This window comes from Sorex araneus, chromosome 5 (assembly GCF_027595985.1).
Source record: "Sorex araneus isolate mSorAra2 chromosome 5, mSorAra2.pri, whole genome shotgun sequence".
NCBI lineage: Eukaryota > Metazoa > Chordata > Mammalia > Eulipotyphla > Soricidae > Sorex > Sorex araneus.
Window position 1 is genome coordinate 139,944,109 of NC_073306.1, and position 15,628 is coordinate 139,959,736.

General features: G+C 64.5%; 1 protein-coding gene across 14 annotated transcripts in view; it reads right to left on the reverse strand.

Annotated features, from left to right (window-relative positions):
• Positions 1–2,297: 2,297 nt before the first annotated feature.
• The window catches only part of KCNQ2 (potassium voltage-gated channel subfamily Q member 2), a 39,600-nt gene continuing 26,269 nt past the window's right edge, over positions 2,298–15,628 (reverse strand). For 2 of the 14 annotated variants that reach the window (XM_055140669.1, XM_055140667.1), the window contains 7 exons: positions 15,229–15,282; positions 11,243–11,466; positions 10,691–10,796; positions 10,274–10,474; positions 8,599–8,706; positions 5,998–6,121; positions 2,298–5,768 (listed from right to left, as the gene is read on the reverse strand). In XM_055140669.1, coding sequence (XP_054996644.1) covers positions 5,058–5,768; positions 5,998–6,121; positions 8,599–8,706; positions 10,274–10,474; positions 10,691–10,796; positions 11,243–11,466; positions 15,229–15,282 — 1,528 coding nt within the window. In that variant the 3' untranslated portion in view covers positions 2,298–5,057. The remainder of the gene's footprint in view (positions 5,769–5,997; positions 6,122–8,598; positions 8,707–10,273; positions 10,475–10,690; positions 10,797–11,242; positions 11,467–15,228; positions 15,283–15,628) is intronic. The other 12 variants (XM_055140675.1, XM_055140674.1, XM_055140673.1 and 9 more) reach the window with 9 other exon arrangements.

Sequence of the window (15,628 nt, forward strand, 5' to 3'; positions counted from 1 at the left end):
CACACAGGGGCACCACATAAACACACATGTATGTGCACACTGACACACACACACGTACCTTCATGTACCTGAAGGCATGCAGTGCTCACACATGTGCATACTCAGCATCCACCCATGCATATACATGCATACACATGGGCAAACACAGCATCTTCCCATCCACATGCCTGTAAATACAGCATCCGTTCACATACACATGTGTTCACATGCAGATTTTCACTTGTGTGTACACTTAAGCACACCCATGTACACATAGATACAATCTTCACATGCACAGTCATGTGCAAATACACAGGCATACATGTACGTACATGTATTTCAGGCACAGAGATGTGAGCATAGCACATATGTGCAGGAGCACAGGCACATATGAACAAGCACACACACAACTGCAGGCACACATGTGCAGACACACAGCACACAGTGCAGCCTTGCACCACATTCATGCAGGTGCATACAGACACACACACTGCAAGTGGTCTCATGAACTGGGTGTGAGTTGCCGTGTCTTCCTGTGGGTCAGAGACGGAGGGGCAGGGCCAGGGGTCACACCCGGGGCCCAGCCCCCCAGAGCTGTCAGAGACCCCGTCTTGGCCCCCAGGAATGTCCACAGCTGTTTGGGGTACAGGGTTGTGGGTGATCGCCTCAGAGGGTCGGAGGTTGTGCTGCTGGAGTGTACTCACCCCACCTCTGCCAGGAAGCCTCCCACAGGGCTAGTGACCCTTTGCCATCAGAGCTGCAGGGGGCCATGCTGGCCTGGAAGGGGCCCACCAGCCCCTGCACCCACTCACCACCTGCCTCTCTCACCACCCACAAACCTGACCTCACTCAGGGTGCGCGTGAGGCCTCTTCCTATACTCGGCAATGAACTTGGTGTTTCCGGGGCCCCCAGACCAGGCCCCCCACTCCCCACCGAGTCTGCAGAGGGCCTGAGATCAGAGGTCAGAGGAGTTCCAACGGGTGGCTGCAAGCGGGGCACTTCCCAGCTCAGCATCACCTCCTCTGGGTGTGGGGTCAGCACCCCCACACCCCAAGACCTCTTTTGTGGGGAGCAGCCGCGGTATATGGCCCCAGACCAGCTCTGTGTGCCTGGGCTGTCAACAGGGCCATTTGCATGTGTGTGTATGTGAGACAGAGACTTCAGAAGCTGTTTTGGGGGGTCACACTTGGCGATGCTCAGGGCTTATTCCGGGCCCTGCACTCAGGAATTACTCCCGGCGGAGCTGGGCGGTAGGGAGGGGACCACAGGGGATGCCACAGAACCCAGGTTGGCCGTGTGCAAGGCAAACCACTCCCCACCTCCGCCGTACTATCGCTCTACCCCCTAGGCTTCAGCAGCTCTGAGAGGGAGAGGCACCTCCCTGTGAGTCCTCTCTGCTGGGCGGGTGCAGAGGTAACAGCCAGGGTCCAGCAGCCATACTGGGCCCCAAGGGATCCCCCTCACGGGTCCCCAGGGTCCTCTCTAGATCTGAGGCCATGAGAGCAACAAGCATCTGTCCTGTGGGACCCGTCTCTGGGTGACAGATCTTAGAGTCTCTGATAATGGGGTCAGAGACGCGAGGGAGGCGGGGGGCTGTGGGGGAGCGACTGAGGAAGAGGGGGTTGCCTCTCTTGCACCCAAATAGGCACATCAGTGAGGGGGCAGCTGGAGGCCCCAGGAGCTCTGGGCAGAGTGGGCAGCTCAGTCAGGCCCTTCTCAAGCTGGCGGGGATGAGCCCTTGGCAGCTGGGCACGGGCCTGGTCAGCCCTGCCGGGAAGGATAGACGTGAACATGGTAGGCAGCCTCGGGCTACAGGCAGAGCCTGCGCTGGGGTCCCCTGCCTGAGCGGGACTTTCTGCAGCCCCTCAGCTGAGCCTGTGCGGCAGGGCCAGGGGGCAGCGTGAGTCCTGCTGCTGGCCGTAGCTCTGGGCACAGCACTAGGTGGCCACTGGGTGTGCCGCGTCTCTTGCTCGGCTGATCCCTGGTAGGGCCTGGCAGGGTGGAAAGTTCTGGAGGGCAGCCAGGCACAGCGCCCCTGGTCTCACCCTGCAGTCGAGCTCTGAGGGCTCTGGTGGGGACGGGGCAGCCGACTCGCTGCTGCAGAGACCAGTGGACCAGGTGGAGGCAGCAGGCAGGAGGTGGCTGCCAGCCCCGCCGCGCCATGGGCCACCTCATACCCCAGGCAGGGTCCCACCTGGCAGCGCAGCCTGCAGGGCTCCACCTGGGAGGGCCCTGGGATGGCAAACGCACGAGGACTGTCACCGCCCCTGCCACCACAGGCCAGTGGCTGGAGTCTCTGGGAGGAAAGAGGCTCATGCAGGTTGGTCACTGCATTTTACTGAGTGCACAGCCCACAGGCACCCGGCCTCGCCCCTGTGCCAGCTGCCACCCCCGGAGCCCCGGGCCACTCCGCCTGGGCCCGGCAGGCGGTGGAGGGAGGAGCTGCCGTGACTTCGATGGGCTGGTCTGTGGAAACGCGAGTCCTGAACTGGCAGACGGGTGGTGCTGGGGGACGCCTTCGCGGAGGCCAGTCTGTCGCGGGGAGCGGGGCGTGCGCAGCCGGTACCGAAGGCATTCGAGGGTTCTTTGGAGCATGAACAAAGTGCAGACAGCCAAGGCAACGGCGCGGGTGGGGGCTGCAGCCACAGGGATGGCAGGGGCCACGCAGGGGCCCAGGAACAGAGGCCCCTGCCCTCGCCGGGCAGAAGGTCACAGCCAGAGGAGGCACGGCCTGCCACGGTGCTCACAGGTGCCAAGGGGGACTGGGTGGCCTCGCGACTTCCTGCCGATGCACTTTAAGGCAAGGGCTTGTGAGACCCAGCTGGGCGTAGCTGCAGGGAACAGAAAGCTCAGGACCCAGCAGCCCCAGCTGGTCCCTGCTCCCAGGGACCCGTGGCCCTCACCAGACCCCACTCAGAGGGCGCTTCCTTCCCAGTTGCTGGAACGTCCTCCTCCCGGCCCTCCTCTGAGGGTGAGCTGCAGAGCCCTGGCTGGACAGCTTCCAGGCTTCACGGAGCAAGGCACAAGCGCCACACCACCTTCAGGAAGCCCTTCCTGGTTCTCTCTCACACCCGCTGGGGCACCTGGGGCGCCTCTCCTGGGCACACAGCTGGAGCACGTCAGCCACACACGACCAGCCCAGGGAGTGAGTAACCAGGCCGGGCCAGGGTGGAAGGAGCCATTTGCCAGCCGGGCACTGTACCACGCGCTCTCCAGGGTCTGTTCTCTCTTCGCCTCTAGGGGGCGTGCCATTGAGCTCAGCCTGGCCTGCGGGCACACAGTCCTGGGACCCAAATGGACAGGTTGCTTCCAAGGCCACTTGACGCCCTCTGCCCCTGTGGCTTCCAGCTGCTTCTCAGGGCTGAGCTCCGCCCCCAACAGCTGCAGCAGGGGTGGGGCGGAGGGGCCGGCACCCCCGGCCCTTGGGGCCACCTCCTTTTCCTGACCAGCAGAGCTCACAGAGCACAGGCTTCAGAGCCCTTGTGGGCACGGGGGCCCTGAGGAGGGCCAGGACTGGTGGGCAGCATCCCAGCTGGACACACAAGGCCACAGGGATTCCTGGCCCCACCTGAACTCAGCTCCACCTCCCCACTCCAGGGCCAGAGCCAGTAGACAGACCCACGGCACGTGCATGCGTGTCCAGAAGCACACGTCCACGCCCACGTGTGTGCACAGACCGTGTGCATGGTGAGTGAGCTGTGTGAGAACATGTTCCGTGCCGGGCTCTGGCCACATGCTGCTCATGTGGGGGCACGTTTGCCACAGAGGTCAGTCACCGCGAACACACCAGGTGTTCCTGCTGCACTTCTCGGAACGGACGTGCCTGGGGCCTCACGCTGGGATACGGGTGACACTGTTGGGACTGGGCTGGGGCCCGGCTTCCTAGAGAGACCAACCGCTCCACAGAGGGGCCCGGGCCAGGGTGGAACCCCCAGCAGGGACAGAGCTGGCCGGGCTCCAGGCCCGGGTTGCTGGTGACTGGCCTGCTGCCCCGGCCCCGCCTGCTGGGCGGGTGCTGGGCACCTCTCCCGGGGGCCACCCATCCTTCAGCTGCTGCACTTTTTCCTCCTGGGGTCTGGGGGGGATGCTAAGTGAAGGGTCTCCAGCCAAACGCCGCAGGGTGCAGGGCCCCCACCTGGTCTCCAGGGCAGCTCTGAGACCCTCTGTCCCTGCGGACCCTTGGGCCAGCACGGTGTTGCCCCCACTTCGCCCCTGCAGGGAGCCGCCCAGCAAAGGGGAGGGAGCCCAGCGGCTGCCCTGCGGGTGGGGGGCACAGCACCCCGGGGCCCTGAACACAGTCCCTTCCGCAGACACGTGTGGGCTAGTGCCCGAGACAGCAGTCCACCCTCTGCCCACGGGCGGGAGCGGTGACAGGTCATGGGGGCTTAGCTGGGCCCCCAGAAACGAGTCTGTCTGTCCCCACTCTCTCCCCTGACCTCGGAGGCTGGTGCCCCTCACCCACGGGGCCCAGGAAGTGGACAGCAGGACCTGGGACCAGCTCGGAGAGTGTGGGGGGGGCAGCTCCCTGGGAGACGCTGCATGGGACAGTGGAGACGGGGACCTCTGCATCGCCCCCCTGCTGGCCTGTCTCAGTGCTGACCGTGGCCTGGTGACCGGCGCCTGGCCAGGGCAATGTGGACGCAGGGGCCTACCCCAGATGCCTGATGTCTCTCTGACGCCTTCTTAGGACCCTGTGGAACGTGTCCCGCACCAAAGCCCAGGGGCAGGTTTCTGAGGGCAGCTGCCCCTGGGGTGGCCCCTACCCGGGAACAGGGTGGGAGGCTGGCCCGGAAGCCCCACCCCGGGGCTGACAGGGAAGGGGTGGAGGTGCAGAAGAGACAGTCCTGGGCCGGACTGCAACCTCCAGGGAGGACAGCACTCCCAGTCTGCCCCTCGAGGCCCGCTCGGGCCCACTGTCTGTAGCAGGCACCGCAGTCCTCCTGGGAAGGGCCCTCTGCTGAGTCCACAGCAGACCGGGGCCACCCTACACCCCTGCACCCCAACAGTCCATCCTCGTCACCGGGAAAGCGGCCCAGTGGGTCCTCACGGAAACTCAGGAGCAGCTGGAGAAACTGCCTCACTTCCGGGCCCAGCCCACATCCCCAAAGGGGCCGTCCCCGGTGGCAGAGCGCGGCGGGGGCCCACAGGGCGTGCACAGGTCTGAGTCGGTGTCGGACTCGCCCTCGGCGATGTAGGGACGCACCTTGGCGCAGGGCGCCACCGCCGCGTAGCCGCTGGCCAGAGCGTCCAGGTTCTCCTTGGACTGGGAGATGCTGAAGCCGCTGAAGGAGCGCTCCAGCTCCTCGTGGTCCACGGACGGGATGGAGATGGACGTGTCGCTGCCCCGCAGGCCAGCCTCGGGGGCCCTGCTGCCCGCGGCCTCCTCGTGCCTCAGGAGCTCGGCGCTGGCCCGGGCGCCCGCGCTGTACGCAGACAGGGAGCGCTCGTGGGCCGGCGGGGGCGGGATGCGCACCAGTGAGCCGGGGTCGCCCACGGGCGAGGTGCCAGGGACCTGGCGAGCGTGGCAGTGCTGCCACGAGGTGGACGGGGGGCACTGGGCAGGGGGCGCCGAGAAGTTCTTCTGGCCTCCGGAGCTAGTGGAGCGCACGAGCTTGACGATGCAGCCATTCCTGCCGCCGTGGTCGCGGCTGTCCTCGGGGCTGTGGTAGGGGGGTGCCGGCTCTGGCTCCTTGGGCCCGAAGTAGGCCTCAGTCTCCGTTGGGGGGATCCCCGAGCGCTGCATGTAGATGTTCACCAAGAAATCCAGCTTCTTCTCCATGGACAAGACCTGCAGGGTGGGCGCTGGGTCACATCCTGGGGAAAGTGTCAGGATCCTCCCCAAATGGGTGCCACGCTTCTCTTGCAGAGGGGCTCGGGGGTGGGGCTGCCCTGCACAGGGGGCTAAGCGCCCAGCTCTGATTCTGGGGCACAGGCCCCTGGCTGCCAGCAGAGATGGCACTGGGACCCAGAGGCCCAGGCTGGCAAGCAGCCAGCGTGGCACCCCCAGACTCACCCACCTGCTTCTCCACCTTCCCCAGCCGGCCCATCATGCTGGGGTCCTCAGGCAGCTCCGTTTCAGCCGGACCCTTGGTGCGGTCCTTGTCAGTGATGGCTGGCCCCCGACCCACAATCTGGTCCACTCTGTGGGGAAGAGACCCCGCCCCAGCACGGGCTCAGGAGGGCGTGACTGGGCCCGAAGCCCTCTCCTCCTGAGCCAGGCCCCAGTCCCCCAGAGCTGTCGGGGACGGCGGGGTGCCAGGACAGATGGACACCGGGCACCCAGTTCTCGCCTGCTCCAGTGCCCTCGGGCCACGCTCTGTCCAACGCATGCCTGGGGCTGGCACATTAATGAGGAGTAAAGAGGAGGATTTCTAAGGGCAACATCCCCGGCCCCCTCCCCTCCACCCGGACTCCTGACCCTGACCTTTTAGTTTGGGGGCCACACCCGGCAGTGCTCAGGGCTTCCTCCTGGCTCTGTGCTCAGGGGTCACTCCTGTTTGGTTCGGAGGACCATATGGGGTGCCAGGGATGGAACCCGGTTGGCTGTGCGCAAGGAAAGTGCCCTCCCCACTGTCTTATTGCTCCAGTCCCTGACCCTGACCTTTATTCCCACATAATGTGCCACTGAGGCCAGACTGGGTGTGCTGGGGAGAGTTAGATGTCTGCAGCAGAGGCAGGACGTGGTGAGAGCGCCATGCAGGGCAGAAGAGACGTACACCAACACAGCGGACACGAGAGGGTACGGTCAGTGCCACAGAGAGGGTTCTATGAGGGAGCACGCAGACTGCACGCACACACACGCATGCTCTGAACAGTGCGTGTATGTCTATGTGTGTGTGTGTGCTACCATCTGCGCACACACAGACATGTACTGCTGCCCATGTGCCTGTTTGTACACCACTGATACGAGTATGTGCACACACATGCCTGTGACATATGTGTGCGATACATGTACATGTGTGCAGGTATACATGCATACAGTCCACCTTCAGTACAGACTGCGTGAGCATGTATTATGTACCTGTGTGCTGCTGGAGTGCACATGTGCACGTGTGCTTCTAGCAGTGGGAGCAGTGTGTACCATGAGCATGTGTGCCTCCACCAGTGACTTCGTGTGTGTACTTGTGTGCTTCTACTAGCATGTGTCCATGTATGCATGTGTCCAGGAGTGTGATCATGTGTGCTTTTCTAGTGTGTGCCTGTAGTCACTATGCACACGTTGGTGCACATGCACCTGCACATGTATACCATGTGCACATGCATGTGCTGTGATCGTACATACCTGTGTGACATTGCTGCATGCGCCTGTGCATGCTTCTTCCAGCAGGTTTGCTTGTGTGCTCAGTGTACATGTGTGTATATATGTGTGTCGGAGGCCGAACACAGCTAAGCTGGTCTCAAATGAGGCCACAGGACCCAGGTGCCAACTAGAAGGGAAGGCGGCATCCTCTGCCCTGGGTTCAGGGAGCCTTTAGCTGCTGTGTGGCAGGAAGGGCTGCAGGAGAGGCTGTGGGCTGCCAAGGCTCCCGGGCAGAGCTGTGGCATGTGCAGGCTCCCTTGCCAGTGACCCCAGCTGGGCAAGGCCCTGGGCAGGCCCGAAGACATAGCCTCCACCTCATCTGTGCACCAGGTGCATGAGGAAGTCTGGGGGTGCAGACACGGGAGTCTGTGAGACCATCCCACCCTCTGCCTCCCGGGGGCGAGGAGTCAGGGGCCGTCTCCCTTCTGCTGCACGAAACAGAAGGGGCTCCAGGCTCGTGTCAGCCACAGGGCAGCCTCCTTGTGCACACTGAGCTTCATGCTTGGCGCATGCAAGGGAGGGTGAGGGGCAGAGGGGTGTGGAAAGCCCTGGGCACCAAGCAGATGCCAATGGGGGGAGCGCGGGGCCCTCTGGAATTTCTGGGTGCACACGGTCCAGGCGCAGGGGCTCAGCGCCTTCGCTCCTGTCACATGACGGCGCCTGCCTGGTGGGCCACAGCCCCCTGGGAGCTGCTGGGGGTCGGTGAGACGGTCCCTCAGGCCCCAGGCTGGCTGATACTCCGTTGTGCTGCCTGCAGTGTCCGGGAGGCCGGGGCAGAACCAGTGACATGTGTGGGTTCTGCGTCCTTGGGGGCTGGGTCTTGGCTGCATCTCCTTGGGGCTGGGCGGTGGGGGGCTTCCCAGAGCAGGGGCTGCAAACACTGTCCTCCACCTGGCCCGCGGCCTCAGAGCAGAAGCCCCCCGCCACAGTTCCCGGCGCATGAGTGGGCTCCGCCGGCCAACTGCCACACAGCTTCCCTCACAGCCCTGGTTCTCACTCTGCCTCCGGGGCCTGTGGCCTTCTCTGAAGAAGCTTGGTCCAGTGGCGGGGCAGCAGCCTCGTCAACAGTGACCGTGATGGCCGGAAGCTGCCTCTGCTGGACCCGAGTCCTGGCCTGACCATCCACGAAACCCTCCTCAGGGACCCTCTATTTGGCCCTTGAGGGGCACCTCTGCTGGCAGAGCACACGCCATGAGGGAGGTGGGCTCGGGCGCACTGCCAGCCCCCCAGCCCAGACGTTCCCTCCGGGGAAGGAAGGGGGGCTGCCGTCATGTGGCCTGGGGCGAAGGGGCTGGCCATCAAACAGACAAGTCCGAACCTAGGAGAGTACTGGGGCGACTCTCGCGGAGGGGCCGTGGGTCCTTTGGTGGGGTACTTCTTGTGCCGGGGAGTTGAAGGGGGTGGGGGGCCCACAATCATATCTATCCTGGCGAGGGAACGAGAAAAGAGACACCAACAGACGCATCAAAGCAACAGGACGTGGCTGCAGCTGCGGCACTCACAGCACCCTCCACGCCCCGACGGACGCACCCGTGCTCCAGCCCCGCTGCCCGCACGGCCCGCAAGTGCTCACATCCTGAGCGCCCGCGAAGAGCCGCACAGGCCCCCGCAGGTGTGGGGCGGGTCTGCTTCCAGGGGCAGCCAGGACGGAAGACCCTGGGAGCGGAGACAGTGGCAGTGAGAGACCTGAAGCAGGGCACCGTGCACTCGCCTCCCACACGGGCGCTCGGGCCGTCCCAGAGCCAACGCCCGGCGAATAGTCACACTAAGGTGTTGGCATTCGCTGGCAGGTTTGCTTCTACACACTCACGAGTGTGCACAGACATGCTTACTCAAGCACGTGTGTACGATGTGCTCACACTCCTGCTTGCTCACACACACACATCACTACACATTCGATCAAACGCATGATGGCAACACACACACACTTACTCACACACGGGCTCACATGTGGTTGCGTGCATGCACGTCGGCTCTGCTCAGCTCTGCAGAGGAACCTGTCCAGGCAGCTACTGCCTGAGTCCAGGAAAGTCCTGCGGCCCCTGCCCAGGGGAGCACTGCCAGCCGGATGGCCCCTCGCCGGCATCCAAGTCCAGACAGGAAGGCACTAAAACAGGCAACTGATTCCAGGTGAAGACACGCTCCCGCCAGAAACAGGCCCTGGGCCGTCCAGGGCACAGAGACCCCAGTGGCCAGGGAGGGCAGGAGCAACTGCCAGACAGCAGCCGCGTGACCCTCCAAGCAGCAGGGCATGTGTGCCTGAGCACATGTGTAGTTCTGTGCCTGGGTGAAGGTGGTTGGTGCATGGGAGCACACGTGCAGGTGCGTGGCACACACATGGGAGCACATGTGTACTTTGTGTGCACACAGGTGCAGTGGATGGACACAGCCCCCGTGGAGGATGAGTGTAGCACATCCCTGCGGTGTACACCTGGGAGTGACACAGGCTGGCAGGGCAGCATGAAGGACAGGGAGGCGGCCCGCAGGCCTGTGTCTCGCCTGCCCCGTGGGAGGTGGGGAGGCACATGAGGCCTCTTTCTGGAAGGAAGGTGACGTGTTTTGTGCCAGCCCCACTCTCGTCCCTCAGCATGATGACTTTACTGACACACAGCACACATACATGCACACGTGTGCCTGGCAGTGCACATGTGTGTATGGATGTGAGTAATGATGCTTACAGACACCTGTGATGTCCACACAGCAGACTGCATGCATTCGCAGGTGCACTGTGCACGCACACACAATCTGCTGTGGGTGCACAGTGCGTGTGCTCCTATACTCCGGTGAACATACATGCACTCACAGAGCTGTGGGGGCATGGCTGCACTCACCACACTTGTGCACGTGGCACACACACAGACACGCAGCCCAGCAGCACGGGCAGGGGGACAACATAGTTCGGGAAACAGACAGCACAGGGGACATCCCGGTGGATACAGGCCCCGTGTGAGTCTGGAGCTGAGGGCCCCGGGAGGAGCAGGCAGCCTGCCCACCTGCGCTGGCCCGAGACCACCGCCAGGGCACTGTGTGCGGAGCTGGGCGGGCAGAGAAGGGGCTCTTGCCTGGACTGCAGGTTTTTGATGCGGGCCAGCATGTCCAAGTGGCCAGCGGAGTACTGCTCGATCACGTCCATCACGTCGTAGGGCCGCAGACTCTCCTTGAACTTCCTCTTGGACACCAAGAAGCGCATGACGCTAGAGGCGATGGGAGGCGGTCAGCGGAGCCATGCCAGCCACTGGCCGGCGGCCCTGCTGCCCGGCCCTGGCATGGTCCTGGCTCCACAGGCCCTGGCCCAGCCGGGACCCTGTGTCCACACCTCATCTCAGGCATGCACACGGGGGTGGGGACACAGTGGCACATGGAGCATTCAGGGGGAGGGACAGCGGCCCTCCTGCGGGCGCCTGGCTCACCACACGGCCCGGATGCTGACTTTGAGGCCCGGGGTCAAGTCCTCCGTCATAAACTCGCAGTTACAGCTCTTGTCATCCACGACATCTTCCCCAGGGAGACTGGCTTCTGGGTGGAGGAGACACAGCTCTCGGGGCCACTCTGGCACCTGTTCCTTGTCCCCCAGTGCGGGACTGCAGGCAGCCAGGCCTGCTGGACACACCTCTTCCAGAGCGGTGACCTCTCCTCACGGGTCTTCTCCCTGGGAGTGGCCGCTCGGGGAAGGGGTGGGGGCTGGAAGGACACCCCGCGGAAAGGCAGGAGGAGGGGGCTGTTGGGCCTGGCAAGCACAGGCTGGCTGAAGCCTGTCCCGAGAGACTGGGCAGGCGGGCAGCCTGGCGCTTGCCTCTCCCTGGGGAGTGTCCGGCCAGCACCAGCAGAGTGACTGGGGACGAAGGCCGCCCAGGGACAGAGGTGCCTGGCTTGCTGTCGAGCATTCGTGCCGGAAGGCTCATCATAGGTTCCGGGGGAGAGGGGGTGCGGGGAGGCAGGCCGGGGAGTGGGCGCCGACCCACCTTCTGAGTTCTGGCGGGAAGCGGCACCCTTGATGCGGAAGGCCTGGCGTGCTCGGCTGCGGTCTCCGAAGCTCCAGCTCTTGGGCACCTTGCTGGGACTGTCCTCCAGGCTGGGGTCCGCGCTGGGCGAGCGCCGCACGGTCGGGGCCTGCGGGGACCCCTTCCCCTTGGCAGCCGCGCCGCGGGGGCTGGAGAAGACACGGTCTTTCAAACTGACCTTCTGGCTGCTCCAGCAAGAACAGACAGACAGACGGACACACAGAGAGACAGCAAGAGGTCACTGGGGACACGGACACGGGCGTCCGCGCCGGGCGGACACGGTCCCCACGGAGGCAGGGAGACAGCAGACCTGGGGGCACCAGTGGCCACGGGGGGCCAACGGGGCCCAGGTGAGCCACGCGCACCGGCCTCGCCCTCGGCCTGCCCTGCGGGCCCCTCGGGAGCTCAGCGTGGCCAGGTGATGTCAGTGGCTCTTAAATCACTTTGGCTCCGCCTCCGAGTCCTAAAGTGCACCTGCTTCCCCGGGCAGCCCCCAGCCCAGGGCTGGGGGGCGAGGGCTGCCAGCACAGGACCCCGCCGTGGAGCACGAGGATGCGCGTCGGAGCAGGGCCCCCCAGCTGGCCCGGCCCAGTCAAGGCGCCCCCGCGCCCACTCCCGGGACTCTGCCCAGGCCGTACAGTTTCTGGAGACCAGACACCTCAGGGGGCGACACGCAGCTGAAGGGGCCGCTGTGTCGGACACCACAGCTCTGCAGGACCCCGGCAACTGGGGACCCAATAATCAAGGACATCGGTTCTCACGCCTCTGAGCAGCACCCGGAGTTGGGGCCACGGACGCCAGCGCTGTCGGCTCAGCAGATGGCGCCAGGCACCCTAACCTGGATGAGTTCCCCCATGCACCCCAGAAGAAACAAATCCTCAGGGACCACACAGAGAGGCGCGGTCCAGCACCAATTGCTCTGAGCAGGCCCTGGGCTGCCCCAGGCCGGGAAGCTGTTGGCCGCCGTCATTGCTAGCTCACCCCGCAGCTCCCTTTGGGGATCCACCTGCCCCCACCAGCCCCAACCAGGGCCCTCAGCTGAGACAAGTGCATACGCCAGCACAGGGCGACTGACCCCCAGGAGAGCCTGACCAGCACCGGGTGACTGGCCCACAGGAGAGGGTCTGAGGCTGTCAGGGGTGACTGACCCACAGAAGAGAGTCTGAGGCCCGCACAGGGTGACTGACCCCCAGGAGAGCCTGACCAGCACCGGGCGACTGGCCCACAGGAGAGGGTCCAAGGCTGTCAGGGGTGACTGACCCACAGGAGAGGGTCTGAGGCCATCAGGAGTGACTGACCCAAAGGAGAGAGTGAGGCCGTCAGGGGTGACTGACCCACAGGAGAGAGACTGAGGCTATCAGGGGTGACTGACCCACAGGAGAGAGTCTGAGGCCAGCACAGGGTGACTGACCCACAGGAGAAAGTGAGGCCGTCAGGAGTGACTGACCCACAGGAGAGAGTCTGAGGCTTGCACAGGATGACTGACCCCGAGGAGACCCTGACCAGCGCTGGGTGACTGATCCACAGCAAAGAGTCTGAGGCCAGCAAGGGTGACTGACCCTGAGGAGAGCCTGACCAACACAGGGTGACTGACCCACAAGAGAGAGTGAGGCCATCAGGGGTGACTGACCCACAAGAGAAAGTCTGAGGCCAGCACAGGGTGACTGACCCATAGGAGAGAGTGAGGCCGTCAGGAGTGACTGACCCAAAGGAGAGAGTCTGAGGCTTGCACAGGATGACTGACCCCGAGGAGACCCTGACCAGCGCTGGGTGACTGGCCCACAGGAAAAAGTCTGAGGCCAGCAGGGGTGACTGACCCACAGGAGAGATTGAGGCCGTCAAGGGTGACTGACCCACAGGAAAGAGTCTGAGGCCGTCAGGGGGGACTGATCCGCCAGAGTACTGCAGGCAGGGGTGCCCCGGGCCTCCCACCCGCTTCCTCTGCTGATGCTGAGATGAGAAGCTGGTGCTGCACTGGAGCTCAGGGTCTCTGCAGTAGCTAGCGAAGAAGCTTCTGTGACAAATGTCCTGGCAAGGAGTCCCCAAGGGAAGCGAGCACGATGCCGGTGCGGAGCTTGGTGTACCCAGGGGCTGCTCTGGAAGGAGAGCTCAGCTCTGCGGGGCCTTGATTCATCCCCACGTGCTGGAGAGATTGACGGGGACAGAGGGCCCGGGAGCGGCCAAAGTCCCAGACAGCACCCAGTTTCGGCCCAGCTTCCAGAACATTCTCTTCCACTCTGGGCTCCTCTTGTGTGACACAAGCAACTCGGGGCAGGAATATGTTCCCCTCGCATCCCCCCGTCTCTGCAGCAGGGGGGCCCCGGTCCTAGCTCTCCCATGGACTGGTCTGATCCGGGACACGGCTCGGCCCACTTCCTGAGAACTGGCTGCTGCTCACGTTCAGGACAGGGCTAGGCCCACAAAGCCGTCACATTGCTCGCGCTCAGGAGTGGCTCCCAGGGACCAGCCCCTCCATGCCTCCTGGCTGCTGGTGTGTGCGGGTGCCCCCTGCTGGTGGGAGAACTACATCTCCCTCCCAAGGAGCCCTAAGACTCCGCCCCACAAGGAGCCTGAGCACCCCTGTGTCCTGCCACCCCGAGAACATGGGACCGAGCTCAGGCCGCTGCCCGCTGGCAGGATTCTGGTGCCACTAGCCATGGCCCTGCCTCACGGGCAGGAGGAGTCCCGGGGGGCTGCCGGACTTTGGTCCTCTGCAGCTCCACACCCCCAGGCCCCACCCAGTCACCCAAGCTGCCCAGTCCAGATGCCCTGACAGCTGGCACCTCGAAGGTGTGAAGGGAGTCACTGGGCTCCATGCCGAGGACAGAAGCAAGGGCCGAGGTGGGCCCTGCCGCCTGTCTCGGGGCCAGGCCCACACCAGCCCCTTCGCACATGAGAGCAGTCTGTAGCCTTTTCTCGGCCCAGGGAAGCAAGCTCAGGAGGGCCCGGGGGAGACGTCAAGACCCAGCCTCTCGCCCCCGACCTGCCCCCTACCAAGGTGTCCGTGGACACACAGGGACCGTCTACACGTGCTGTGTCGCAGCAGAGTAGCGAGGGCTGCACCCACGGGAGAAGGGCCATTCGGGGAGACTGCGCAGCACTGCGCCGGCTGGGGTGCCTGCAGCCCTCGAACCCCAAGCAGCCTGACCACAGCACCCGGCCCTTGGGACCAGCATGTGGCCAGAAGCACCCGGACACGAAGTCTGGGCAAGCAAGGCAGCTTCTGCCGGGGCCCACCGTCGTCTCCCCGCCTGGAGCTCAGCCATCCCTGCAAGCACGGGGCTCGGGCACACACAGGCAGCATGGGGGAAGGGTAGGGGGAGGCAGTCCTCCGCCCCCGGTGCAGGACTGGGGCATGCATGGGTGCAGAGGTGCCAGCATGCTCCGCCCCGGGGCCGCCAGTCGCACGGCCCCTCCCCATGCCCGCCTCGGCGCGAGCGTGTCCAGGGCCAGCGCGACGCATGCACACGGTGAAGGACGGTGCAACTGGCACGGGCCCGGGGCTGCACCGTGGGGGAGGGAGGGGCCCAGAGCAAGCAGGACAGACGCTTCCACACACCCGACAGCAGGGCAGGGCGGGGAGGGGACACGGTGGCGCCCGCACCGCCCGAACCAGGCCTGTGGGGATGGGGAGCCCAGCACACGGCTCGGGGGGAGCTGTCCTGGGGCGCACAGCAGCGGAGCTGGGTGAGCGAGACCCCGGGAGGGGGCGGCGCCGGTGCCCGTTCTGGGACTCAGAGCCCCTGACCAGCCCCTCCTGCTTCTGCATCGTTTGGTTGGGCTGAGGGAAGGGCGCCAGCACGACCGCCACTGCCCAGCTTCGCCAATCAGAATTGGGGCCGGGGGCCGGGGTGGGACTGGGCTAGATCGTCTCAGAAGCAGGCGTGTGTGGGTGGGGAGGCAGGGGCGAGCGTGCAGCATGGCCGTCGGGCGACACGACGCGGTACCTAGAGTGTCCAGGGCAGCATCCACACAGGGACTCTCTGCACGGCCTGCCTGGACTGGAAACGAGGAGAACAGTTAGTGCCGGCGCCGCGCAGGACGCGGCCGCAGAGCCGGGCGGTGGGGGACGGGGCACGGAGACCGGGCACCGTGCCTGGGGGGCGGGCAGCCCCCAAAGCCTCCCCCGGCCTGGGAAAGAAAACAGCCCCTATTTTTGGAGAAAGAGAAATTCCGCATTTCCTCCAAAAATACCTTTTCTTTCCAGAGTCAGTGTCTGGGGCCCCGTGTCGAACGTTGTATTATTTTTTGCCATGTTCATGCCAACAAAAAAATAATACGTGGGCTGTGGCCCTGCGAAGGCTGCGGCAGCGGCGCGAGGCTCAGGAAGCACATTTCCGGGGGCGA